Source organism: Ranitomeya variabilis, chromosome 1 (genome assembly GCF_051348905.1).
Source record: "Ranitomeya variabilis isolate aRanVar5 chromosome 1, aRanVar5.hap1, whole genome shotgun sequence".
Taxonomy (NCBI): Eukaryota; Metazoa; Chordata; class Amphibia; order Anura; family Dendrobatidae; genus Ranitomeya; species Ranitomeya variabilis.
The window spans coordinates 842,079,427-842,105,915 of record NC_135232.1 but is presented as its reverse complement, the minus strand read 5'-3'; the positions used below and the strand labels follow the sequence as shown (position 1 = coordinate 842,105,915).

The 26,489-nt window shown below is 44.1% G+C and overlaps 1 protein-coding gene across 2 annotated transcripts; it reads right to left on the bottom strand.

The window, feature by feature from the left end:
- Positions 1–931: 931 nt before the first annotated feature.
- Positions 932–26,443, bottom strand: COQ2 (coenzyme Q2, polyprenyltransferase). Of its 2 annotated transcripts, none has more exons than XM_077276039.1 (8): positions 26,305–26,443; positions 21,480–21,821; positions 4,969–5,135; positions 3,912–4,033; positions 3,526–3,611; positions 3,073–3,206; positions 2,764–2,952; positions 932–1,986 (listed from the first exon to the last, which is right to left on the bottom strand). In XM_077276039.1, the coding sequence occupies exons 1-8, from the start codon at positions 26,426–26,428 to the stop codon at positions 1,828–1,830; spliced, it is 1,323 nt and encodes a 440-aa protein (XP_077132154.1). In that variant the 5' UTR covers positions 26,429–26,443; the 3' UTR covers positions 932–1,827. The 2 variants fall into 2 exon arrangements, with proteins under 2 accessions (XP_077132154.1, XP_077132163.1); XM_077276048.1 differs by lacking the exon at positions 26,305–26,443 and adding an exon at positions 25,578–25,838.
- Between the last annotated feature and the right edge of the window lie 46 nt (positions 26,444–26,489).

The window sequence follows — 26,489 nt, the reverse complement described above, 5'->3', positions numbered from 1 at the left end:
CAATGTGGAAAACGGAACACATGGCCTCTTCCTTTGTGGAGTGCAAACCCCATGAGAAGGGTATGGCTATCTTCCTGATGGATAGGAGACCCATTGTAGAACCAATTTAGATATTTAGGGCACATACTTTCAATATGCAGTAAATGTTTCAGAATGTAATGATTTGGTAACATTGTGACAGATGGGGTTGGTTTGATCTAACAATGTGGCCCTCAGACCTAAGAAAGTTGTGATTTAGATAGATATGATAATGATCCAGAAAATGACTGACGTCTTATGAAAAGACTTGAGACCAAGTAATGATCTTTTCATGAATGGAACTATCTGCACAAACATCTGGTGATTAGAATATGAAGCATATCTTTACGTCGCGGTCTTTCATATAGCACATTTTATTAAATCTCCCACTGTATCACTGGTCCACAGACTGGTAATGCTTTAAAATAAACATTAGAACATTAGTCAGCAATAGAGTGGAACAAAAAGATTTACAGAACACTAGTGTGACTGTCACAGAGTACCAACATGGATGCCGGACTAGGGTGCTGTGAATTTGTTTTTTTGCGCAACTCTAGTCGGTGGTCTCATATCTACATTAGCATCACCTCTGAGACCAGTGATTGGCTGCAGTAGTCAAGTGCTGTAGATCCTGTAAACTCCACTTCTGCTTTTGATCCAACATAAATAAAAAGCTTCCTACCATCTGTCAATGATGCGTTTGCAGCGACCCATATGTCTGGCTCAATTTATACTCAGCCAGCTGCTTTTTTTACCTGGCTGATGCAGATACTGTGAAGGGGTCTGGCTTAGTTGACAAATTGAGCCAGACTGCCAGCTACCTACAAAGCATGTCACTTATGGAGGGTGGGGGAGCTCGCAGCATGGTGGGAACTGGAGCTGATTGGATGACAAGTCCGAAATCAAGACCGTATTCAGGATTAAAGTACACTAGAAAATTTTAATAAGTTACATTTGGACAATAAATTTAAAGAAAAGTGATGCACAGTATTTAGGACGTTCGTCATGGTTTAGCTGCAGGTCCCAAGTGTACAGTTGAGCACTGAATTACTTGTACCACATTCATGGCTGGAGCATTAGAATATTTTTTTCTGCTGTGGTAGTTTGATTCCAAAATATCAAAATGCCAACCGTACGTCTAGGTGATAACATTTCTATTTTTTTCCTTAATATTCTTGAAAATTTTTGGTTTGTCTCGCCATATTCAGATAACCATAACTTTTCCAACAACTGTGCTGGCTAAGAGTTTGTTTGTGATGGAGTAGGTATTATTGATTACATAATTACAGAATGGGAAACTGGTGGTCTAAACTTTTTAAGTTTTTACATTTTTATCTCCCTGCTAGGGAATAGTAACTAGTGATCACTTGTACAATACACTGAAATACTTCTGTATTGTATTTTGTTATTTTACCAATCTTGTATGAATCCTTATCATATCGAACACATGGCCTTGAGTTAGCCCCAGGGCCGTAGAGTTGGTAAGCCAAACCTCCGACTCCTCGATTTTCATGATACCGACTCCACCAAAATGGGCTCCGACTTCAACTCCACCGCCCTGGTTAGCCCCCCAGCTGGTATGATAACCCTTTGGTACCTTGCAATTACCCTACTTGATGATGGGGGTTAGAAGAATGCCTACCCACCTCTTAGATGCTGCGATCGCTATTGACCATGCCATCTAAATAGTTATACTGCTGCGATCGGAGATGGCTGTAACCATCCCAGTTAGGAGCGGGAGTCAGCTGTATAATTCGGCTGGCGCCCACTATTTATGGAGTGAACTTGGCTCCTGTGCTCACATTTTGCTTATGAGCTCTGGGTCAATAAATCTTTTACTTCATTTGTTTCTTTTGATTTCCACAAATTGCCCAACACAATGCCTAGGAACAGTAAAAACCCTACTGTCCGATTAGCTGTAAACTTCTTCCAGCAGTCAGCTGCATTATTGATATCCAAGGTATAAATCTAGAAAAGAGAGCAGACGAGAGAGTTACTCCGGATGGATTGCAATAATAGTGTTGGCCATAAGCGTTCGATTTTTGTATTATTTCATTAGAATTTACAAAAAATGTTATATGTATAAGAGCAGACAAATCTTCACCTGAAAGCTAAAATGAACGATCCCACACCATGAGATTCACTTACATAAAAAAAAAAAACTATACAAGTTTGGTTTTGCGATTTTCATACTGAATTGGAAAAATCCTATTTCTAGGTGATTTTTAGTGCACAATAAAATCTATAAAAACAAAACCCCCAAAACAATGGCAGAATTGCATTTTCTTCACAACGCTTGGGATTATTTTTTAATTTTTAAGTACATTAAATATTGTCATTCAAAACTACAGCTTTTCTCACAAAAAACAAGCCCTCGTGCCATTATGTCGATTAAAAAAAAAATGATGGCTTTTCTGAAAAGAGAAGGAGGAAAAACGCAAAAGTGAAATTTGCCCACAGCGGGAAGGGGTTAAGCGACTTTCTAAATAGTCATACAGCATCTTTCCACTAACTCTCTGACATGGAAAATCTGTCAGTGCTCTGTCTCAGGCTCTGTCGACTGGTGCTTTTGGCTTTTCTGTGCAAGATAGAAGTTGGGAGGATAAGGAGGTAGGGGGGAAAGCATTCAAGGTATTAGGGAGGGCGACTCACTCAGGCTGTAGCTTGTGCGGCCATTGGCTAGCTATCTTGACAGCATACATTTAAATGATCTATTCAGACTTTTTTTTTACTGTCAATAGGTACCTGGTGGACGAGGTGCCCCCCGATGAGTGCAAGAGCTGCATAATAGGGCAGAGTCTGGTCACAGCTGAGTCCGGTTAGTGTCAGTCCGGAAAGCATGGCCACACTGAAGCCACTGAGCCAAGGCTTTGTCTGCTCATTAAAGCGTAGCGCTGTCGACTTCACCCCCACCAACAGATCATCTGCTTTGTCCTAAGTATAGAAAAAGAGAATTTGTGATGCATTATCAGCCAGAAAAAAAAAATGGCCTCAAGATTCGGTAGTATTTATTACAACTATATGCGGTATGAATCTTTACTATACTATATATACCTGATGAGCGTAGATGGTATCATATATTAGCGTCCACATAACTCCCGAAGCATACAAGGGGAGGCAAACCGACCAATCACAGGATCCTTTAACAGCAGCCCAGCCTAATAGGGCTCCCCAGTTAAATGTCAGTCCTGTGTATTAGACATTGTAACTAGAGATGAATACATTCACATATTGGTAGGCGTAGAATTATCAATGACGATCATTATATCAGGACATTACTAGACCGGGAGTACAAGTTTGCTCATTAAACCTCTTCTCTGTAATGTATGCAAGCAGGAAAAACTGATGTTTGCCAAGGGGGTTACAGGGAAAAAATGTTTTTTTGGTTCTTTTCTTTCCCGCCAATGTTAATTATAGGCTGTATCTGGTATTGCAGATAAGGTCTTTTCACCTAATCAATGAAATATGGATGATTTTAAGTCAAAATAACAATTATTTGTAAATTACCTAATACAAGCTGGGGCCAGTAAGTAATCCGCTTCATTAATGGATAGGTGAGTACCAGCAACAAAGAGGCAGCTCCTAAAGCAATACTAAAGAAAATGTTACATAGTAAATAACGTGTATCCCCGGTAGTGCTCGCCATTTCTTATTCATGGCCATGTACTGATACCATATATCAGTGTGTTACTTTAGTCCTACATTTAATCTTACTAATATTACATAAGAAGAAACTGCTTTTTTCCAGCATTCTCTATGGGATATGCTTGTATTACAATTGTTGAGTAGCACTGGATGTTTAGGTGGGGATCAGCAGGCGTGCAAAACACTCTATGAAAGTTACCTTACAAGCCCCTATAAGTAAAAATCCAAAAAATAAATGAAATAATTACCTGTAATTATTAAGACATAGGAGCACACCCAATGCCAGACTAAGCTGTCCTCCTAGGAAAACCAAAGACTGAAAACGGGTGATGTCACCTGCAGCGATAGGGCGATTAGCTGTTCTTGCCACCTTGGAAAAGAAAAATGGCGATATATAAGAAGTCAAAAGAAAAGTATGCTATGAGGATAGGCCAAAGATATAATCTGTATGGAGGTCTGAGGACTCTGGGTCAAGTAAAGGCCCCCCACACACATTAATTTAAGCCAAAACTGCTGATTCGACAGGTTTGGGCGACGCTAATCTGTATGGGAGCACCGGAAAACTGATTATCGGGGCACATGTTAATCAGACATGTTTGATTTAAGACTTCTGATCGCTGTTCTCCCAGAGATAAGCCATTGCCAGACATGTCTTGCGACTGTTTTCTCAGAGCACGGGAGCTCTCGGCTGAATCAGCAGTCCTGAGAATGGGAGAGCAAACTGACAGCCATCTTATATGTATGGCCGGCTTCAGCAGGTCTTGGTGGTATTGGAATTCTACATGGAGTATAACAATGAGGGTTTTTTCCCACTGTCTACACTTGCATATTTATGGTGGTCAGCAGAAATGGTTATACTGTCTATGGCTGTAGCCACATTTATGGCCAATTTGTCAAATGGAAATGGAGCACCTTTATCCATACGTGTCCTCATGGCCACCATGAGAATGACGTGTCTGACATCTCTCCAGCGCCATAGCAGACCGGGAAGTGGTGGAGTGATTTCGATATTCTACTATATATCAACGCCTGACATATAGTGCTCATCTTTGATGAGTTTAGGGTTCAGATAATTGCCATCTATTGAAGTTTAAAGGTAACCTGTCTTAAGCAAAAACACTTTATTTGCAGATATAGGGTTAATCTGCAGTAAATAGCGTTAAACTGCTGCCTGTTCGCCTTACTGAAAGAACAGCTACCAGAAGGAAGTGAACATATAACCTCGCTTACAGTCTTAGGGATTACAGTCGCTGTGTATTGACCGTTTGCCTTGCAGCGTGCATGAATACATTTTTTCTATTATACCTTTTTATCAAAGTCTTTATCCCACATATCGTTAATCGTACATCCAGCACCACGCATTAGTACTGCACCAGTGCCAAATAGAGCAAGCATATAGAAATCTGGGAGGCAGCCAGGCTGGGCTGCAAGGGCTATACTCCAAGTGCACGGCAGGTATAACAACCAGGTTCCTACAAAGCAGAAAAAATAATAATGAAGGAACGTTATAAAGAGTGCATACCAAACTATACAACAGTACAATATTATACAGTGGCCTGCGAAAGTACTCACCCCTTCCCACCCTGGGCATTTTTAATGCTTTTCTTCCTCATAACCTGGAATTTTTTTTGAGGGTTGACATCAGTTCATGTAAAGAACAGGCTTACAACTGTGAGCACTGGGATTTTTTCTATTGATCAGTGTCAAGATATCGCAGCCCGGTAAGGTCACACAGAACCACCCACTGTGATCTTTGTGTCAACAGCTCTCTGCTGCCCCCGGACAATTACTCGATTGATGATTAAAGGAGGAGTCTGCAGGATGTTTCCACTAATAGGCAGGTTACTGGGGAACTAACAGTGAGCGTATGGTATATACACCTCCAATTCCAACGCATGGAATATATAGTTGTGCTCAAAAGTTTACTACATACCCTGGCAGAATTTTTGCTTTCTTGGCCTTTTTTCAGAGAATGATAACACCAAAACTTTTTCTCCACTCATGTTTAGTGGTTGGGTGAAGCCATTTATTGTCATACTACTGTGTTTTCTATTTTTAAATCATAATGACAACCCAAAACATTCAAATGACCCTGATCAAAAGTTCACACACCCTGGTGATTTTGGCCTGATAAAATGCACAGAAGTTGACACAAATGGGTTTGAATGGCTACTAAAGGTAACATACTCACATGTGATCTGTTTGCTTGTAATCAGTGTGAGCATAAAAGCTGACTGAGTTTCTGGGTTCCAGACAGACTCTTGCATCTTTCATCCAGCCACTGATGTTTCTGGATTGTGAGTCATGGGGAAAGCAAAAGAATTGTCAATGGATCTACTGTATAAAACAGGAAAGGGATACAAAAAGATATCAAAGGAATTGATAATGCCAGTCAGCAGCATTCAAATTGTGATTAACAAATAGAAAATCGGGGACTCTGTAAAAACAAAACCACGGTCACGTAGACCAACAAGAATGTCCTCCACAACTGCCAGGAAAATTATTCTGGATGCAAAGAAAACCCTCTAAATAACATCAGGTGAAATACAGGACTTTCTGAAAACTAATGGCGTTGTTGTTTCAAGATGCACAATAAGGAGGCACTTGAAGAAAAATGGGCTGCATGGTATGGTCGAGTCGCACGACGAAAGACATTACTGCGCAAATGCCACAAAGTATCTCACCTACAATACACAAAACAGCACAGATACAAGCCTCAAAACTTCTGGAACAAGGTAATCTGGAGTTATGAGACCAAAATTGAACTTTTTGGCCATAACCATAAACGTTACACTTGGAGAGAGGTCAACAAGGCCTATGATGAAAAAAACACCATTCCTATTGTAAAGCATGGAGGTGGATAGCTGATGTTTTGGGGATATGTGAGCTACAAAGGCACAGGAAACTTGGTCAAAGTTGAAAGAAAGATGAATGCAGCATGTTGTCAGCAAATACTGGAGGCAAATTTGCACTCATCAGCCTGGAAGCTGCGCATGGGACGTACTTGGACATTCCAACATGATTATCCAAAACACAAGGCCAAGTCAAGTTGTCATTGGCTACTGTTGTGATCCGCTTTTTGGGCTCCCCTAGTGGTGGCTGGTGGTACTGGAGACTTGTGTGTTCTTTTCTGCCTCAGCTCACCTGCTTCCATCAGTTTTGGGAGTTCCCTATTTAGCCTTGCTCTCCAGTCACTTCCTTGCCGGTCATCATTGTAACCTGAGTCTTTCAGTTGCATGTTCCTGCTACCAGTTTGCTGATCAGCTAAGTGGACTCTTGTCCTTTTTGTTTTGTATTTTTTGTCCAGTTTACAGTTTGTCATTTCCTGTTACTGGAAGCTCTTGTGGACTGAAATTGCCACTCCTGTGTCATGAGTTGACACAGGAGTCTTAAAGTAATTTCAGGATGGGTTTTTGAAAGGGTTTTTCAGCTGACCGTGAAGTCCTCTTTTGTATCCTTCCTCTATCTAGTAAGTGGACCTCGCTTTGCTAAATCTACCTTCATACTGTGTATGTCTTTTCCTCTGAACTCACCGTTAATATATGTGGGGGCTACTATCATCTTTGGGGAATTTCACTAGAGGTAAGCCAGGTCTGTTCCTTCCTCTTCCAGGCGTAGTTAGTTCTCCGGCTGGCGCATGGCATCTAGGCAGCCGTAGGAATGCTTCCTGGCTACTGTTAGTTGTGTGGTAGATTTAGGTCACGGTCAGCTTGAGTTTCCATCACCCGAGGGCTAGTCTGTTATTTTGTGTTTCTGATGTTCCCATGCCATTGGGGAATCATGACAGTATGACCGGCCACTGTTAAAGTAATTGGCAGAAGAAAGGAGAGTAAAAGAAGTCTGTAGATTTTTTTTTTTTTTTTCCTCACATGTTTGCTACTTAGTTGGCTCAGTTGTATTTCTGCTCTATTTACAGCCTTGCCTTTCTCTCCTTCTAATCCTTGAATGGCTCTGATCTCTCCGGTTTAAGGATGGACTCTCAGAGTTTGGCTGCAGGTTTAAATAATCTTGCTACGAAGGTTCAGAATTTACAAGATTATGTTATACGTACCCCTATTTCTGAACCTAAGATTCCTACACCAGAGGTATTTTCAGGAGATAGATCTCGGTTTCAGAATTTCAAATGTAATTGTAAATTATTCCTTTCTCTCAGACCTCACTCCTCTGGAGATCCTGTTCAGCAGGTTAAGATTGTGATTTCTTTCCTGCGAGGTGACCCTCAAAATTGGGCATTTTCATTGACACCAGGGGATCCTGCGTTGCTCAATGTGGATGCGTTTTTTCTGGCTTTAGGGTTGCTGTATGAGGAACCTAATTTGGAGATTCAAGCTGAAAAAGCTTTAATAGCCCTGTCTCAAGGGCAAGATGAAGCTGAGATATACCGCCAAAAATTTCATAAATGGTCTGTGCTTACTCAGTGGAATGAGTGTGCCCTAGCGGCAATTTTCAGAGAAGGCCTTTCTGATGCCGTTAAGGATGTCATGGTGGGGTTTCCTACGCCCACAGGTCTGAATGAGTCCATCACAATGGCGATTCAGATTGATCGGCGTTTGCGGGAGCGCAAACCCGTGCACCATTTGGCGGTATCTTCTGAAGGGACGCCAGAGAAAATGCAATGTGACAGAATTCTGTCAAGAAGCGAGCGGCAGAATTATAGGCGCAAAAATGGCTTGTGCTTCTACTGTGGTGATTCCGCGCATGTTATATCAGCATGCTCTAAACGTACTAGGAAGGTTGACAAGTCTGTTTCTATTGGCACTTTACAGTCTAAATTTCTTCTGTCTGTAACTCTGATTTGTTCATTATCAGCTATTACCGTGGATGCCTATGTGGACTCTGGCGCCGCTCTGAGTCTCATGGATTGGTCCTTCGCCAGGCGCTGTGGGTTTGATTTGGAGCCTCTGGAAGTTCCTATACCTCTGAAGGGTATTGATTCTACACCTCTGGCTTGTAATAGACCACAGTTCTGGACGCAAGTGACTATGCGTATGACTCCAGACCATCAGGAGATGATTCGCTTCCTCGTGTTGCATAATTTACATGATGTGTTAGTGCTTGGATTACCATGGTTGCAATCTCATAACCCAGTACTGGACTGGAAAACTATGTCTGTGTTAAGCTGGGGATGTCGGGGGGCTCATGGGGACATACCTTTGGTTTCTATCTCGTCATCTATTCCCTCTGAGGTTCCGGCATTTTTGTCGGATTTTGGGGATATTTTTGAAGAGCCTAAAATTGGTTCTCTCCCTCCCCACAGAGAGTGTGATTGCGCCATAGATCTGATTCCAGGCAGTAAATTTCCAAAGGGTCGTTTGTTTAACCTATCTGTACCTGAGCATGCTGCCATGCGAGAGTATGTTAAGGAGTCCCTGGAAAAGGGACATATTCGTCCTTCTTCATCACCTTTAGGAGCTGGGTTTTTCTTTGTCTCTAAAAAGGATGGCTCGCTGAGGCCTTGTATTGATTATCGACTCCTGAATAAAATTACTGTCAAATATCAGTATCCGTTGCTTACTGATTTGTTTGCTCGCATAAGGGGGGCTAAGTGGTTCTCCAAGATTGATCTCCGTGGGGCGTATAATTTGGTGCGAATTAAGCAAGGGGATGAGTGGAAAACCGCATTTAATACGCCTGAGGGCCACTTTGAGTATTTAGTAATGCCTTTCGGCCTTTCTAATGCACCTTCAGTTTTTCAGTCCTTTATGCATGATATTTTCCGTGAATATCTGGATAAATTTATGATTGTGTATTTGGACGATATTTTGATTTTTTCTGAGGACTGGGAGTCTCATGTTCAGCAGGTCAGGAGGGTTTTTCAGGTCTTGCGGGAGAATTCTCTGTGTGTAAAGGGTTCTAAGTGTGTTTTTGGGGTTCAAAAGATTTCCTTTTTAGGGTACATTTTTTCCCCTTCTTCTGTTGAGATGGACCCTGTCAAGGTTCGGGCTATTTGTGACTGGACGCAGCCTACTTCTCTAAAGGGTCTTCAGAAGTTCTTGGGCTTTGCTAATTTTTATCGTCGATTTATAACTGGTTTTTCTGGTGTTGCTAAGCCTCTTACTGATTTGACTAAGAAGGGTGCTGATGTTGCCAATTGGTCCTCTGCCGCTGTGGAGGCCTTTCGGGAACTTAAGCGCCGCTTTTCGTCTGCCCCTGTGTTGCGCCAGCCTGATGTCTCTCTCCCCTTTCAGGTTGAGGTCGATGCTTCCGAGATCGGAGCGGGGGCGGTTTTGTCGCAGAAAAGTTCCGATTGCTCAGTGATGAGACCTTGTGCGTTCTTTTCTCGAAAATTTTCTGCCGCCGAAAGAAATTATAATGTCGGTAATCGGGAGCTTTTGGCCATGAAGTGGGCATTTGAGGAGTGGCGTCATTGGCTTGAGGGTGCTAGACATCAGGTGGTGGTTTTGACTGATCACAAGAATCTGATTTATCTTGAGTCTGCCAGGCGCCTGAATCCTAGACAGGCGCGCTGGTCGTTGTTTTTCTCTCGGTTTAATTTTGTGGTCTCATATCTACCAGGTTCTAAGAATGTGAAGGCAGATGCCCTTTCTAGGAGTTTTGAGCCTGATTCCCCTGGTGATTCGGAACCTACAGGTATCCTTAAGGATGGGGTGATATTATCCGCTATTTCCCCAGATCTGCGACGTGCTTTGCAAGAGTTTCAGGCGGATAGACCTGATCGCTGCCCACCTGGTAGATTGTTTGTTCCTGATGATTGGACCAGTAGAGTCATCTCGGAGGTTCATTCTTCTACGCTGGCGGGTCATCCTGGAATTTTTGGTACCAGGGATTTGGTGGCTAGATCCTTCTGGTGGCCATCTCTGTCTCGAGATGTGCGTGTTTTTGTGCAGTCTTGTGATGTGTGTGCTCGGGCCAAGCCTTGTTGTTCTAGGGCTAGCGGGTTGTTGTTGCCCTTGCCTATTCCGAAGAGGCCTTGAACGCACATCTCGATGGACTTTATTTCTGATCTTCCTGTCTCTCAGAGGATGTCTGTTATCTGGGTGGTGTGTGACCGTTTTTCTAAGATGGTTCATTTGGTGCCATTGCCGAAGTTGCCTTCCTCGTCTGAGTTGGTTCCTTTGTTTTTTCAAAATGTGGTTCGCTTGCATGGTATTCCTGAAAATATCGTTTCTGATAGGGGTACCCAGTTCGTTTCTAGATTTTGGCGGGCATTCTGTGCCAGGTTGGGCATTGATTTGTCTTTTTCGTCTGCCTTCCATCCTCAGACTAATGGCCAGACGGAGCGAACTAATCAGACTTTGGAGACGTATTTGAGGTGTTTTGTGTCTGCGGATCAGGATGATTGGGTTGCCTTTTTGCCGTTGGCGGAGTTTGCTCTTAATAATCGGGCTAGTTCGGCCACTTTGGTTTGCCCTTTCTTTTGCAATTCGGGGTTTCATCCCCGTTTTTCTTCTGGTCAGGCGGAGTCTTCGGATTGTCCTGGAGTAGATGCTGTGGTGGATCGGTTGTATCGGATTTGGGAACAAGTGGTGGACAATTTGAATTTGTCCCAGGAGAGGACTCAGCGGTTTGCTAACCGCCAGCGTCGGGTTGGTCCTCGCCTTCGTGTTGGGGACTTGGTGTGGTTGTCTTCCCGTTTTGTCCCAATGAGAGTTTCTTCTCCTAAATTTAAGCCTCGGTTCATCGGTCCCTATAGGATTTTGGAGATTATTAACCCTGTTTCCTTTCGTTTGGACCTCCCGGCATCTTTCGCTATCCATAATGTGTTCCATCGGTCGTTGTTGCGGAGATACGAGGTGCCGGTGGTTCCTTCTGCTGAGCCTCCTGCTCCTGTGCTGGTTGAGGGTGAATTGGAGTACGTTATAGAGAAGATCTTGGACTCCCGTATTTCCAGGCGGAGACTCCAGTATCTGGTTAAATGGAAGGGCTATGGTCAGGAAGATAATTCTTGGGTAACTGCCTCTGATGTTCATGCCTCGGATTTGGTTTGTGCCTTTCATAGGGCTCATCCAGGTCGCCCTGGCGGTTCTTGTGAGGGTTCGGTGCCCCCTCCTTAAGGGGGGGTACTGTTGTGATCCGCTTTTTGGGCTCCCCTAGTGGTGGCTGGTGGTACTGGAGACTTGTGTGTTCTTTTCTGCCTCAGCTCACCTGCTTCCATCAGTTTTGGGAGTTCCCATATTTAGCCTTGCTCTCCAGTCACTTCCTTGCCGGTCATCATTGTAACCTGAGTCTTTCAGTTGCATGTTCCTGCTACCAGTTTGCTGATCAGCTAAGTGGACTCTTGTCCTTTTTGTTTTGTATTTTTTGTCCAGTTTACAGTTTGTCATTTCCTGTTACTGGAAGCTCTTGTGGACTGAAATTGCCACTCCTGTGGCATGAGTTGACACAGGAGTCTTAAAGTAAATTCAGGATGGGTTTTTGAAAGGGTTTTTCAGCTGACCGTGAAGTCCTCTTTTGTATCCTTCCTCTATCTAGTAAGTGGACCTCGCTTTGCTAAATCTACCTTCATACTGTGTATGTCTTTTCCTCTGAACTCACCGTTAATATATGTGGGGGCTACTATCATCTTTGGGGAATTTCACTAGAGGTAAGCCAGGTCTGTTCCTTCCTCTTCCAGGCGTAGTTAGTTCTCCGGCTGGCGCATGGCATCTAGGCAGCCGTAGGAATGCTTCCTGGCTACTGTTAGTTGTGTGGTAGATTTAGGTCACGGTCAGCTTGAGTTTCCATCACCCGAGGGCTAGTCTGTTATTTTGTGTTTCTGATGTTCCCATGCCATTGGGGAATCATGACAGGCTACAGAACCAAGTGAAGGTTCTGGAGTGGCCATCTCAGTCTCCTGACTTCAATATCATTGAGCCACTCTGGGGAGATCTCAAGCGCGCAGTTCATGCTAGACAACCCCCGAATTTATAGGAACTGGAGGCTTTTTGCCAAGAAGAGTGGGCACCTTTACTATTTGAGAAAATAAAGAACCTCATCCACAACTACCACAAAAGACTTCAAGCTGTCATTGATGTTAAAGGGGGCAATACACTGTATTAAGAAATGGGGTATGTGAACTTTTGATCAGGGTCATTTGGATGTTTTGGGTTGTCATTATGATTTAAAAAAAGAAAACACAGTAGTTTGACAATAAATGGCTTCATCCAACCAGTAACCATGAGTGGAGAAAAAGTTTTGGTGTTATCATTCATATTCTCCGAAAAAAGGCCAAGAAAGCAAAAATTCTGTGGGGGCATGTAAACTTTTGAGCTGTATATATATATGCCTCCGATACTGTCACTGCGAACTCCACAGTACCCCAAAAAAGAATATTAGCTGCCACCAGTCGGGTAAATGTTATATTGACTGGATGCCTGGTAGGTAGTGTATGGCTTCAAGGCACAGTTTACAGAACAAAAGTAGCAGAACTATTACATTTTATATTTAATCCAAACAATAGGCAGTGTTTCTAAAAAATACGTACAAAAGATTTTACAATCGGAACAAACAATACAGCATATACAATTACAGAAAATAAAAAGGATTAACAAAATACTTACTAAACTGATCACAGAGATGATTCAGCTAGCGAACAGAAACCAATTGAAAACGTCTGGTTAATGGGATCAGGCCTACACTAACGTATTTTTCTCAGCATTGAACAAAGATAAGAATTTGTCTTGTCCTTGTATCAGTATCTGAGTTACACCCACACACCTCCCCGTGATTACCTCATGTTGGCCGGGTTGTTCTGAGTACCTCAGGATTTTATGAAATTCTTAACTTATGGCATAACTTCACTCCTGATGTTCGCAGAAGTTCGAGATCGCCGCCATATTTTTCATCCGGATATTACCTTTACCCAGCGATTAAACATGACATGGCTGTTATCAGTTATCTGGCCACTATAGATTTGGGGCTTAGAGGCAGGGGTTACAGTTATGAAAAAACATGCATCTTCTTCCCTGATTAGCTGTGAAGCTGAAAGTGTATGGCTATCATAATCGGATTTATACCAGACACAATATTCATAATTTTCTGCTGATGCCCAGACGTCTGGCAAAGAAGTTTGGATGCAAGGAATGTGCACCTGTGAAGATCAATAGCTATCTCAAAATGGTGTCAGATATTTGCTTCAATCCTCTCAAAACTTAAACGGCACCTGTCACCAGGTTTGGCCAATAACTGATATGGCCATCACCTTTCAGGGCTGATATACAGCATTCTATAATGCTGTATATCTGCCCCCAACCAAACCTGTAAGAGAAGAAAAATAACTTATACTCACCTGCGGGGCGGTTCAGTCCGATGGGCGTCACTGGTCTTAGTCCGATGCCTCCCTTCTTCTTGCGATACCGTCCTCCTGCTTGCTTTGTGTGGATGACGTGTCTTCTTGGCACTGCGCTCCTGGGCAGGCGTATTTCTCTACCCTGTTGAGTGCACTGCGTAGGTGCTAGGAAAGGTCAAAGAACCCCGGCGCATGTGCACTGCAGTACTTTGCTCTGCCCTTGACAGGGCAGAGAAATACGCCAGCGCAAGAGCGCTGTGCCGAGGAGACTGTGTGGATGACGAAGGGTCGTATCACTCACACGAAGCAAGCAGGAGGATAGGGATCATAAGAAGATGGGAGGCGCCGGACCAAGACCAGCGACACCCATCAGACCGAACCGCCCTGCAGTTGAGTATAATAAAAGTTATTTTTCTTCTTTTTCCCGTCTTAAGGGGGACCTGTCATGTCATTTTTAGAATCTAAACTGTCCCCAAAGCGTTTTTAGTGATGCAATGTGCGTCACTAACACGTTTTTTCCATTAAAAATGGCTTTGCAATTGTGTGCAAAAAGCCCTTCATATACACTGCTCAAAAAAATAAAGGGAACACTTAACCCCTTAAGCCCCAAGGGTGGTTTGCACGTTAATGACCGGGCCAATTTTTACAATTCTGACCACTGTCCCTTTATGAGGTTATAACTCTGGAACGCTTCAACGGATCTTGGCGAATCTGACATTGTTTTCTCGTGACATATTGTACTTCATGATAGTGGTAAAATTTCTTTGATATAACTTGCGTTTATTTGTGAAAAAAAACGGAAATTTGGCAAAAATTTTGCAATTTTCCAACTTTGAATTTTTATGCCCTTAAATCACAGAGATATGTCACACAAAATAATTAATAAGTAACATTTCCCACATGTCTACTTTTCATCAGCACAATTTTGGAACCAAATTTTTTTTTTGTTAGGGAGTTATAAGAGAAAACAGTTGACCAGCAATTTCTCATTTTTACAACACCAATATTTTTTAGGGACCACATCACATTTGAAGTCATTTTGAGGGGTCTATATGATAGAAAATAACCAAGTGTGATACCATTCTAAAAACTGCACCCCTCAAAGTGCTCAAAACCACATTCAAGAAGTTTATTAACCCTTCAGGTGTTTTACAGGAATTTTTGGAATGTTTAAAAAAAAAAAAATGAACATTTAACTTTTTTTCACAAAAAATTTCCTTCAGCTCCAATTTGTTTTATTTTACCAAGGGTAACAGGAGAAAATGGACCCCAAAAGTTGTTGTACAACTTGTCCTGAGTACGCTGATACCTTATATGTGGGGGTAAACCACTGTTTGGGTGCATGGCAGAGCTCGGAAGGGAAGGAGCGCCGTTTGACTTTTCAATGCAAAATTGACTGGAATTGAGATGGGACGCCATGTTGCGTTTGGAGAGCCCCTGATGTGCCTAAACATTGAAACCCCCCACAAGTGACACCATTTTTGAAAGTAGACCCCTAAGGAACTTATCTAGATGTGTGGTGAGCACTTTGACCCACCAAGTGCTTCACAAAAGTTTATAATGCAGAGCCGTCAAAATAAAAAATCATATTTTTTCACAAATATGATCTTTTCGCCCCCAATTTTTTATTTTCCCAAGGGTAAGAGAAGAAACTGGACACCAAAAGTTGTTGTGCCATTTGTCCTGAGTATGCCGATACCCTATATGTGGGGGTAAACCACTGTTTGGGCGCATGGCAGAGCTCGGAAGGGAAGGAGCGCCATTTGACTTTTCAATGCAAAATTGACTGGTATTGAGATGGGGACACCATGTCACGTTTCGAGAGCCCCTGATGTGCCTAAACATTGAAACCCCCCACAAGTGACACCATTTTGGAAAGTAGACCCCCTAAGGAACTTATCTAGATGTGTTTTGACAGCTTTGAACCCCCAAGTGTTTCACTACAGTTTATAACGCAGAGCCGTGAAAATAAAAATTCTTTTTTTTTTTTTTTCACAAAAATTCTTTTTTTAGACCCCAGTTTTGTATTTTCCCAAGGGTAACAGGAGAAATTCGACCCCAAAAGTTATTATTCAATTTGTCCTGAGTACGCTAATACCCCATATGCGGGGGGAACCACCGTTTGGGCGCATGGCAGAGCTCGGAAGGGAAGGAGCGCCATTTGGAATGCAGACTTAGATGGATTGGTCTGCAGGCGTCACGTTGCATTTGCAGAGCCGCTGATGCACCTAAACAGTTGAAACCCCCCACAAGTGACACAATTTTGGAAACTAGACCCCCCAAGGAACTTATCTAGATGTGTTGTGAAAACTTTGAACCCCCAAGTGTTTCACTACAGTTTATAACACAGAGCCGTGAAAATAAAAATTAATTTTCTACCCACAAAAATGTTTTTTAGCCCCCGAAATTTTTATTTTCCCAAGGGTAACAAGAGAAATTGGACCCCAATAGTTGTTGTCCAATTTGTCCTGAGTAAGCTGATACCCCATATGTTGGGGTAAACTCCTGTTTCGTCGCACGGGAGAGCTCGGAAGGGAAGGAGCATGTTTTACTTTTTCAACGCAGAATTGGCTGGAATTGAGATTGGACACCATGTCGCGTTTGGAGAGCCCTGATGTGCCTAAACAGTGGAAACCCCCAATTCTAACTGAAACCCTATCCCAAACACACCCCTAAACCTAATCCCAACCATAACCCTAACCACACCCCTAACCCTGACACACCCCTAACCCTAATCCCAACCGTAAATGTAATCCAAACCCTAACCCTAACTTTAGCCCCAACCCTAACTTTAGTCACAACCCTAACCCTGACTTTAGCCCCAATCCTAACTGTAGCCCTAACCCTAACTTTAGCCCCAGCCCTAACTGTAGCCCTAACCCTAGCCCTAATGGAAAATGGAAATAAATACATTTTTTTATTTTTCCCTAACTAAGGGGGTGATGAAGGGGGGTTTGATTTACTTTAATAGCGGTTTTTTTAGCGGATTTTTATGATTGACAGCTGTCACACACTAAAAGACGCTTTTTATTGCAAAAAATATTTTTTGCGTTACCACATTTTGAGAGCTTTAATTTTTCCATATTTTGGTCCACAGAGTCATGTGAGGTCTTGTTTTTTGCGGGACGAGTTGACGTTTTTATTGGTATCATTTTTGGGCACGTGACATTTTTTAATCACTTTTTATTCCGATTTTTGTGAGGCAGAATGACCAAAAACCAGCTATTAATGAATTTCTTTTGGGGGGGCGTTTATACAGTTCCACGTTTGGTAAAATGGATAAAGCAGTTTTATTCTTCGGGTCAGTACGATTACAGCGATACCTCATTTACACAATTTTTTTATGTTTTTGCGCTTTTATACGATAAAAACTATTTTATAGAAAAAATAACTAGTTTTGCATCTCTTTATTCTGAGGACTATAACTTTTTTATTTTTTTGCTGATGATGCTGCGTGGCGGCTCGTTTTTTGCGGGACAAGATGACATTTTCAGCGGTACCATGGTTATTTATATCCGTCTTTTTGATCACGTGTTATTCCACTTTTTGTTCGGCGGTATGATAATAAAGCATTGTTTTTTGCCTCGTTTTTTTTTTTTTTACGGTGTTCACTGAAGGGGTTAACTAGTGGGACAGTTTTATAGGTCGGGTCGTTACGGACGCGGCGATACTAAATATGTGTACCTTTACTGTTTTTTTTATTATTTAGATAAAGAAATGTATTTATGGGAACAATATATATATATATTTTTTCTTTATTTAGGAATTTTTTTTTATTTTTATTTTTTACACATTTAAAATTTTTTTTTTTTTTTTTACTTTGTCCCAGGGGGAACATCACTGTATAGTGACAGATCGCTGATCTGACACTTTGCAGAGCACTGTGTCAGATCAGCGATCTGACGTGTCCTGCTCCTGGCTTACCAGCGCCTGCTCTGAGCAGGCACTTGGTAAGCCTCCTCCCTGCAGGACCTGGAAGTAGCCCTGCGGCCATTTTGGATCCGGGGCTTGCAGGGAGGAGACGCTCAGTACAAGGTGAGCACATCGCCTTGTACCGATCGTCTCAGGGAAGCACGCAGGGAGCCCCCTCCCTGCGTGATGCTTCCCTGTACTGCCGGAACACTGCGATCACGTTTGATCGCAGTGTGCCGGGGGTTAATGTGCCGGGAGCGGTCCGTGACCGCTCCTGGCACATAGTGCCGGATGTCAGCTGAGATAGTCAGCCGACACCCGGCCGCGCTCCCCTCGTGAGAGCAGCCGATCGCATATGACGTACTATCCCGTCACTGGGAATTAAGTCCCAGGTCACCTTGACGGGATAGTACGTCATATGGGATTAAGGGGTTAAACACAATGTAATTCCAAGTCAATCACACTTCTGTGAAATCAATCTGTCCAGTTATGAAGCAACACCGATTGTGAATCAATTTCTCCTGCCCTGCTGTGATGTAAATGGGACCGACAACATGTAGAAATGACTTTCAATTAGCAAGACAATCCCTATAAAGAAGTGGTTCTGAAGGTGGTGACCACAGACCATTTCTCTGTTCTCATCCTTTTTGGCTGTTGTTTTGGTCATTTTTGCATTTTGTTATTGCCCTCTCCCCTACAGTAGCATGAGGCGGTGTCTACAAACCTCAGAAGTTACTCAGGTAGTGCAGCTCATCCAGGATGGCACATCAATGCAAGCTGTAGCAAGAAGGGTAGCTGTGTCTGTCAGCTTCACACTGAGGATGTGACAGAGTCTGGAGATGCCGTGGAGAACGTTCTGCTGCCTGCAACATCCTCCAGCATGACCGATTTGGCATTGGGTCTGAAATAGTGTGGGGAGGCATTTCTTTGGAGGGCCACACGGCCTTCCATGTGCTAGCCAGAGCTACCCTGACTGCCATTAGACACTGGAATGAGATCATCAGAACCATTGTGAGACCATATGCATGTGCAGTGGCTCCTGGATTCCTTCTGATGCAAGACAATGCTAAGCCTCAAGTGACTGAAGTGTGTCAGCAGTTCCTACATGAAGAAGGCATTGATATTATGGACTGGCCCGTCCGTTCCCCAGACCTGAACCTGAATCGAGCACATCTGGGACATCATTTCTCGTTCCATCCACCAACGCCATGTTACACCACAAAGTGTCCAGGAGTAGTTGACTGATACTTTAATCTAGGTCTGTGAGGAGATCCCTCAGAACATCCACGCCTCATCAGGAGCATGCATAGGCGTTGAAGGGAGTTCATACAGGCACGTGGAGGCCACACAAACTATTGAGCATCATTTTCTTGTCTTGGGGCATTTCCAATTAAGTTGGATCAGCCTGTTATTTGATTTTCCACTTTAATTTTGAGGATCATTCCAATTCAAGACCTCCATGGGATATTCATTTTGATTCACATAGATCATTTTTAGGTTTTATTGTTCTCTATGCATTCCACTTTGTAATGAATAAAGATTTGCAACTGAAATATTTAATTCAATAATATCTAGGATGTGGTATTTTTGTGTTCCCTTTATTTTTTTCAGCAGTGTAGTTAGATCGTAGATGCGTATTTAGTCATAGGTGTGTGCTTCATTTTGTTCAGTCATGGTTGTTGCCGCCCACGTAATTTGAATGATGTTCCCAGGGTTGCACTGATGTCACTGGAATACGTGCCAATGTTTAGTTATTTGATCCCATAAATGCAATTTATGCCTATATTTTTCTCACTTTACTTCCTCAACTTAGACTATTTAGTGCTGATGCATCACACACAAATCGGATTCCAAAAATATTTACAAACAGGTTGTAATGTAACAAAATAGGTTACAAGCCAAGGGGCTGTATGTCCATAAGAAAATTCAGTCTTTCAGTTCCTTTTTCTCCAATATTTGAAAATCGAAAAGAGCTATAGCAGCCACTGACAGCGAGACTGTAAGCAAAACCAGAAAACCTTATCAAAGAATATGGTTTGTGTGTCTTCCCTCTTTGACTCCTTCGACATTGTGAACCCGATAGTACCTAGGAGGATTTCTGTCCAAGTGCTGACCACCAGTGCCATCTACAGTGCCGATTACAGGCTCCCACAATTTGCTTACACTGACCGAACATGTGAAGCTTATGGACACGTCAGATAAAATTTCTACAAATCACTGCAATCAAATCATAAACTATACTGGGATTTTGAGCAACGGAGAACCCTCATACTCATTAATGAGGCCAAACCTGCCTATGCATTTAGAGGCTTCCTCAGTCACCCCAGATAAATAATTTCCAGGGAGAGAAGGGCTGGATTTGATGAATCTGAATGTCTGCTCTATTTGTTCCCTTCAATACACGCAAGGCGATCAGTGCTTGTTCATGTGTATGAGGGGTTGGTTACCGTATAAGACGCACTTTTTCTTCCCAAAATGTGGTGGAAAATGGGGGTGCGTCTTATAGGCCGGATGTATGGGCTCTGGCTGTGGTGGGGAGGTGTGGTAGCGGTTTCGGCAGAGCATCGGGTCACAGGAAGCTGGAGCAAGCGGCTCCAGCTAACTCCTGTGCCTGCTGCTAAAGAGCAATGAATATGCACTGCATTCCATGCCCATGGGCGTGGAGGGCAATGCATATTCATTTTTCTGGCATCCTGGTATAAATGGCCCCCATCCCGTTCCTGGTATGCATGGCCCAATCAGGAAAGATTAAAAACAAAACCAATACACTCACCTACATGGCGCTCCCTCGCAGCGTCCTGCTCTGGTGCCAGCAGCTGCTTAATGCTTGTAAGCAGGCATGTCAGGGGCATCATACGTGCTCACAAGCAGAGCACAGCTGCCAGAATACTCAGAGCACAGCTGCCAGGGACCATTCATTGCAGAGAGCAGTGAGTATCCATTTCTCTTCAGTAGTGCGCAGTGTCAGCCAGCGGCTTCCTGCTGCGGCCGGTGGTCACGTGTGCTGATACTTAAGAGAAATGAATATTCTGAATATTCATTTCTCTTAAGTATCAGCACACGTGACTGCCGGCCGCAGCAAGAAGGCTCCGTCTGACACTGCGTGCTACTGAAGAGAAATGGATACTCACCGCTCTCTGTGATGAATGGTCCCCGTGAGTATTCTGGCAGCTATTGGCACCGGAACAGGACACTGTGAGGGAGCGCCGTGTAGGTGAGTGTAATGGTATGGTTTTTTTAAAAATCTTTCCTGATGGGGCCATGCATTCCAGGTACGGGATGGGGCCAATTATAAAAGAAAAAGGATGGGGCCATTTATACCAGGAACAGGATGGGGCCATTTATACCAGAAAGAAGATGGGGCTAATCATACCAGGACAGTGATGGGGCCAATCATACCAGGATAAGGATGGGGCCATGCATACCAGGATAGGGATGAGGGGCCATGTGTATCAGAATGGGGATGAGGGGACCATATATACCAGGATAGGGGATATTACAGTACAGAATCGACCATTGTTTTTGCTTCATTTTTTTTCCTAATTTCCTCCTCTAAAACCTAGGTGCGTCTTATGGTCCAAAAAATACGGTAAGTTGTAAACCTCTAAAAACTATACCCTGTGAGGAAAGGTTTGAGATATGTGTGATATTGATGTGCTGTAAGAGGTCTTCTTACCAATAGGTTTATCCAGTCTCATAAGTCGTAGGTAAGGCTGGACTTTACTTGGCATACCTTCAACCATTCCAGCGGCAGAAAACCTCGGCCTTGTCCAAATATTAAGTGTGGTTTTCAGACGAGTACTCTGACTAACCATGGGGCACAAACATTTTGGATAAATGCTGGATGCATTGTTTGTGTGCTGCCATTTGGATTTCAGAAATGTCTTCTTGTTGTAGTCATCTTTCCAGTAGCGAGACGCCATAGTAGTAGACAAGTTACGGGTACATGCGCTGTACACAGCTCTGTGGATAGGCACACATATCCGAGTCATCTTAAGTGACAAGGCCATCAGTTCTCCTAGGAAGTCAAAGGATAAGGTTATTACTATGGTCACCTCTTCTTTGTATGCAGTGCATCACACTATGTGTGATTGATCCATTCACAACACAAGCCCACATACAACCACAGATCTGCCCTAAACATCCCCTCCACCACTCTTCCTACCTCTCACACTCTTAGAGGACAGGAATATGGCTGAATTATAACAAGTATATTATGGCCATGAAAGCCAGATCAAAATGAATAAAACCCAGGGATTTAGCCAGATCATTTTTTATTTCAACACTTACCATATGAGATAAATATGATTTTTTATTAGTTTGGACGGTTATGCTAGCAGCAATACCACTTAGATTACAATTATATCTTGAGAAAAGGGGATGATATGAATTTGTATTTTGATTTTTTTAACATTTTTTTTTTATTGAACCTCTCTTGGAGACTTCACCACTTGTACAATACACTGCAATGCTGTAATGCTGCAGCGTATTGTGAAATCGGAGGCCGAGTTCACATTAATGTATGAGTCCACAGCGTGGTGCTGCGGACTTCTTTCCTTAAGCTCTGCCTACTTCTGCATGCACCCTGCGTACCTATCTTTAACATTGTGTACGCAGGGACATGCGTTGTATGCAGATGCGTCTGCGTGCGTCGTTTTAAAGTGTCCTCCGAACGCAACTTGTTGCATTTTCTTGCGTTCGGCGGGCACGTCAAATCAACGCACGCGGACGCATCTGCATACAGCGCATGTCCCTGCGTACCCAATGTTAAAGATAGACACGCAGGACGCATGCAGAAGTAGGCGGAGCTTAAGAAAAGAAGTCCCCAGCACCACGCTGCGGACTGATACGCTAATGTGAACCTAGCCTTAGCCTTCACAGGTATGAAAACATGGCAGACACAGGGGCCTTCAGTAGCTACCCGGCTGCCACAACAACACTAATAGTACCCCGTAATCTTGTTTTGTGAGGGCTTGAGGGGTGTCAGAAAGGTCACCTTCCCCCCATTTCCAAACTCTTATCTGCTGCTTTCAAAAGGTTAAACTGCAGAATTTAGACTCGGGTGCTAGTTGTATAAAACGCACAGTATCCCCACTGCATGGAGCCGGCTACATGTATTGTGCATGTCACAAGTCACAGTGAGCCCCGACACTTGCCAGGTGCTGGCGGCAGCCCTGCCACTTGTTCTATTGACACCATGATTAAGGCACTTTGCTGAAACGCGTCGGTTTCTATACATGCCATCCTCCGAGGTGGCCAGTTTTTATATTTCTTATGTTGAGATAATAAAAGGCAATTTTTTTTATTCCAGCCAGATCGTCAATTTATACTGTGGGTATTTGCAGCTGGAGGACCTGGACTGGGACGACTCCGTGTGGCTTCACCTGATACAGCAAGGTGCTTCTGGATGTGGTGAGCGGACTTCCATTCCCTTTCCCTTCTTTGGGTTATTGAACTGAACTTAGATCACCTTAGGTCCTAAGGGGGAATAATGTGGTGAGGGTAAATGAATGCAAGCCGGATGTGACAACATAGTCATTTTTCCACAGCAAATCTGTAGGAAAATCTCCAGAGGAAAACTCAAATTTCCAACAGTTTCCGAACAGAAAAAGAATGAACAGAAAAAAGCAATGGATTTTTGCTTAGGATCAGGTAATCTGCAGCAAAATCCACAAGAATACATATTGTCAGAGAAAATCTGCGACTCATCTGACAATATGGTGCCGTAAGGAATCATCAAAGACACAGTCATGATAAGTGTGCTCCCTCCCTGCAGTCCAGGGTTAATGATGGGACATTATAGATGTGCTCACCACCTGCAGTACAGGGTTAATGATAGGAAATCACAGATGAGCTCCCTCCCTGCAGTACAGGGTTAATGATAGGAAATCACAGATGAGCTCCCTCCCTGCAGTACTGGGTTAATGATAGGAAATCACAGATGAGCTCCCTCCCTGCAGTACTGGGTTAATGATGGGACATTATAGATGTGCTCCCTCCCTGCAGTAGAGGGTTAATGATGGGACATTATAGATGTGCTCCCTCCCTGCAGTACAGGGTTAATGATGGGACGTTATAGATGTGCTCCCTCCCTGCAGTACAGGGTTAATGATGGGACGTTATAGATGTGCTCCCTCCCTGCAGTACAGGGTTAATGATGGGACATTATAGATGTGCTCCCTCCCTGCAGTACAGGGTTAATGATGGGACATTATAGATGTGCTCCCTCCCTGCAGTACAGGGTTAATGATAGGACATTATAGATGTGCTCCCTCCCTGCAGTACAGGGTTAATGATGGGACATTATAGATGAGCTCCCTCCCTGCAGTACAGGGTTAATGATGGGACATTATAGATGTACTCCCTCCCTGCAGTACAGGGTTAATGATGGGACATTATAGATGTACTCCCTCCCTGCAGTACAGGGTTAATGATGGGACATTATAGATGTGCTCCCTCCCTGCAGTACAGGGTTAATGATAGGACATTATAGCTGTGCACCCTCCCTGCAGTACAGGGTTAATGATAGGACATTATAGCTGTGCTCCCTCCCTGCAGTACAGGGTTAATGATAGGACATTATAGCTGTGCTCCCTCCCTGCAGTACAGGGTTAATGATAGGACATTATAGCTGTGCTCCCTCCCTGCAGTACAGGGTTAATGATAGGACATTATAGCTGTGCTCCCTCCCTGCAGTACAGGGTTAATGATAGGACATTATAGCTGTGCTCCCTCCCTGCAGTACAGGGTTAATGATGGGACATTATAGCTGTGCTCCCTCCCTGCAGTACAGGGTTAATGATGGGACATTATAGATGTGCTCCCTCCCTGCAGTACAGGGTTAATGCTCCCTCTCATTTGTTGCGCTTTAAAGGGAACCTGTCACCACGTTTTTGGAAGATGGGATAAAAATAGCGTTAAATAGGGGCAGAGGTGGGCGTTACATTAGTGTGTTTGTTATGCGTTTATTACCCACCTAAGTTGCCGAAATACCTTTGCAAAGTCTCCGTTTTCGCCTGTCAATCAGGCTGGTCTGGTCAAAAGGGCGGTGTCTTCCCCCAGATTTTGCGTAGTTTTCCGTTGGTGGCGTAGTGGTGTGCGCATGCCCAAGGTCCCGAATCCTCTGCCAGGGGATTTAAAAGAGCGCGCTGTTCGTTTTCCTTGGTGATCGGTGGGCGCGGCCATCTTCCTTTGGCCGCGCGTGCGCAGAAGCGGCGCTCTGCTGGCCGCGGCTTCAGGAAAATGGCCGCCGCGATATCCATCTGCGCACGCGCGGCATCCCGCGGCCATTTTCCTGAAGCCGCGGCCAGCAGAGCGCCGCTTCTGCGCACGCGCGGCCAAAGGAAGATGGCCGCGCCCACCGATCACCAATGAAAACGAACAGCGCGCTCTTTTAAATCCCCTGGCAGAGGATTCGGGACCTTGGGCATGCGCACACCACTACGCCACCAACGGAAAACTACGCCAAATCTAAGGGAAGACAACACGCCCTTTTGACCAGACCAGCCTGATTGACAGGCGAAAACGGAGACTTTGCAAAGGTATTTCGGCAACTTAGGTGGGTAATAAACGCATAACAAACACACTAATGTAACGCCCACCTCTGCCCCTATTTAACGCTATTTTTATCCCATCTTCCAAAAACGTGGTGACAGGTTCCCTTTAAGCTTCTGCTGCAGTCTAAACTACAAGAACCAAACGTCAGACAGGCGCAGGCTCTCATGGCATGCTGGGAGTTATAGTCCCTAGACCGAGTAGTATATAGAAAACTCACAGCAGCGCGTCCGCGATCTACACGTCATCATAGAGGAAGGCGGCAATGCCCGGACTGCGGAACGTGGGCGATTCTGCAATTACCGAGAGTGCCGGACGACTCCGGGCCCGTGATGATGACGTCACGGCCCTCAGAGAGCGAAGCATGCCGGGACTTGTAGTTTGCGTACTATGGCAGCTACCGTCCTGTGCTCACCGGAGCTGCCAGCCAGGGGCGCTAACTACAAAGAGAAGCGCAGTTCGGCGTCTGTATCCCGCGTTCCCCACACGTGGGCGCCCCATTCCGGGCCTTACATAGGCGCCTACTACCGGTAATATTACATTTGCTGGGAATGGTCGTGGGTTTTGATAACTATCTTGCTACATCTACTATATAATTGTCTAAGGGTACTTCCGTCTGTCCTTCTGTCTGTCACCGTTATTCGTTCGCTGATTGGTCTCGGCAGCTGCCTGTCATGGCTGCCGCGACCAATCAGCGACGCGCACAGTCCAGAAAAAAATGGCCGCTTACTTCCGCACTCACTGCCGGCGCCCGCATACACCGCTCACACAGGGTTAATGCCGGCGGTAACGGACCGCGTTATGCCGCGGGTAACGCACTCCGTTACCGCTGCTATTAACCCTGTGTGTCCCCAACTTTGTACTATTGACGCTTCCTATGCGGCATCAATAGTACAAAATGTAATGTTAAAAATAATAAATAAAAAAAAAAAACCTGCTATACTCACCCTCCGCCGCCTTTCTCGCTCCTCGCCACGCTCCCCGGACCGCTCCATTACAAGCGTCAGCTTGCGGTGAGTTCCCGTCCCAGGGCTGGTGTGCGGCAAGGACCTGCCGTGACGTCACGATCATGTGACCGCGACGTCTTCATAGGTCCTGCTCCCACCAGCCCTGGCACTTGCAATGGAACTCG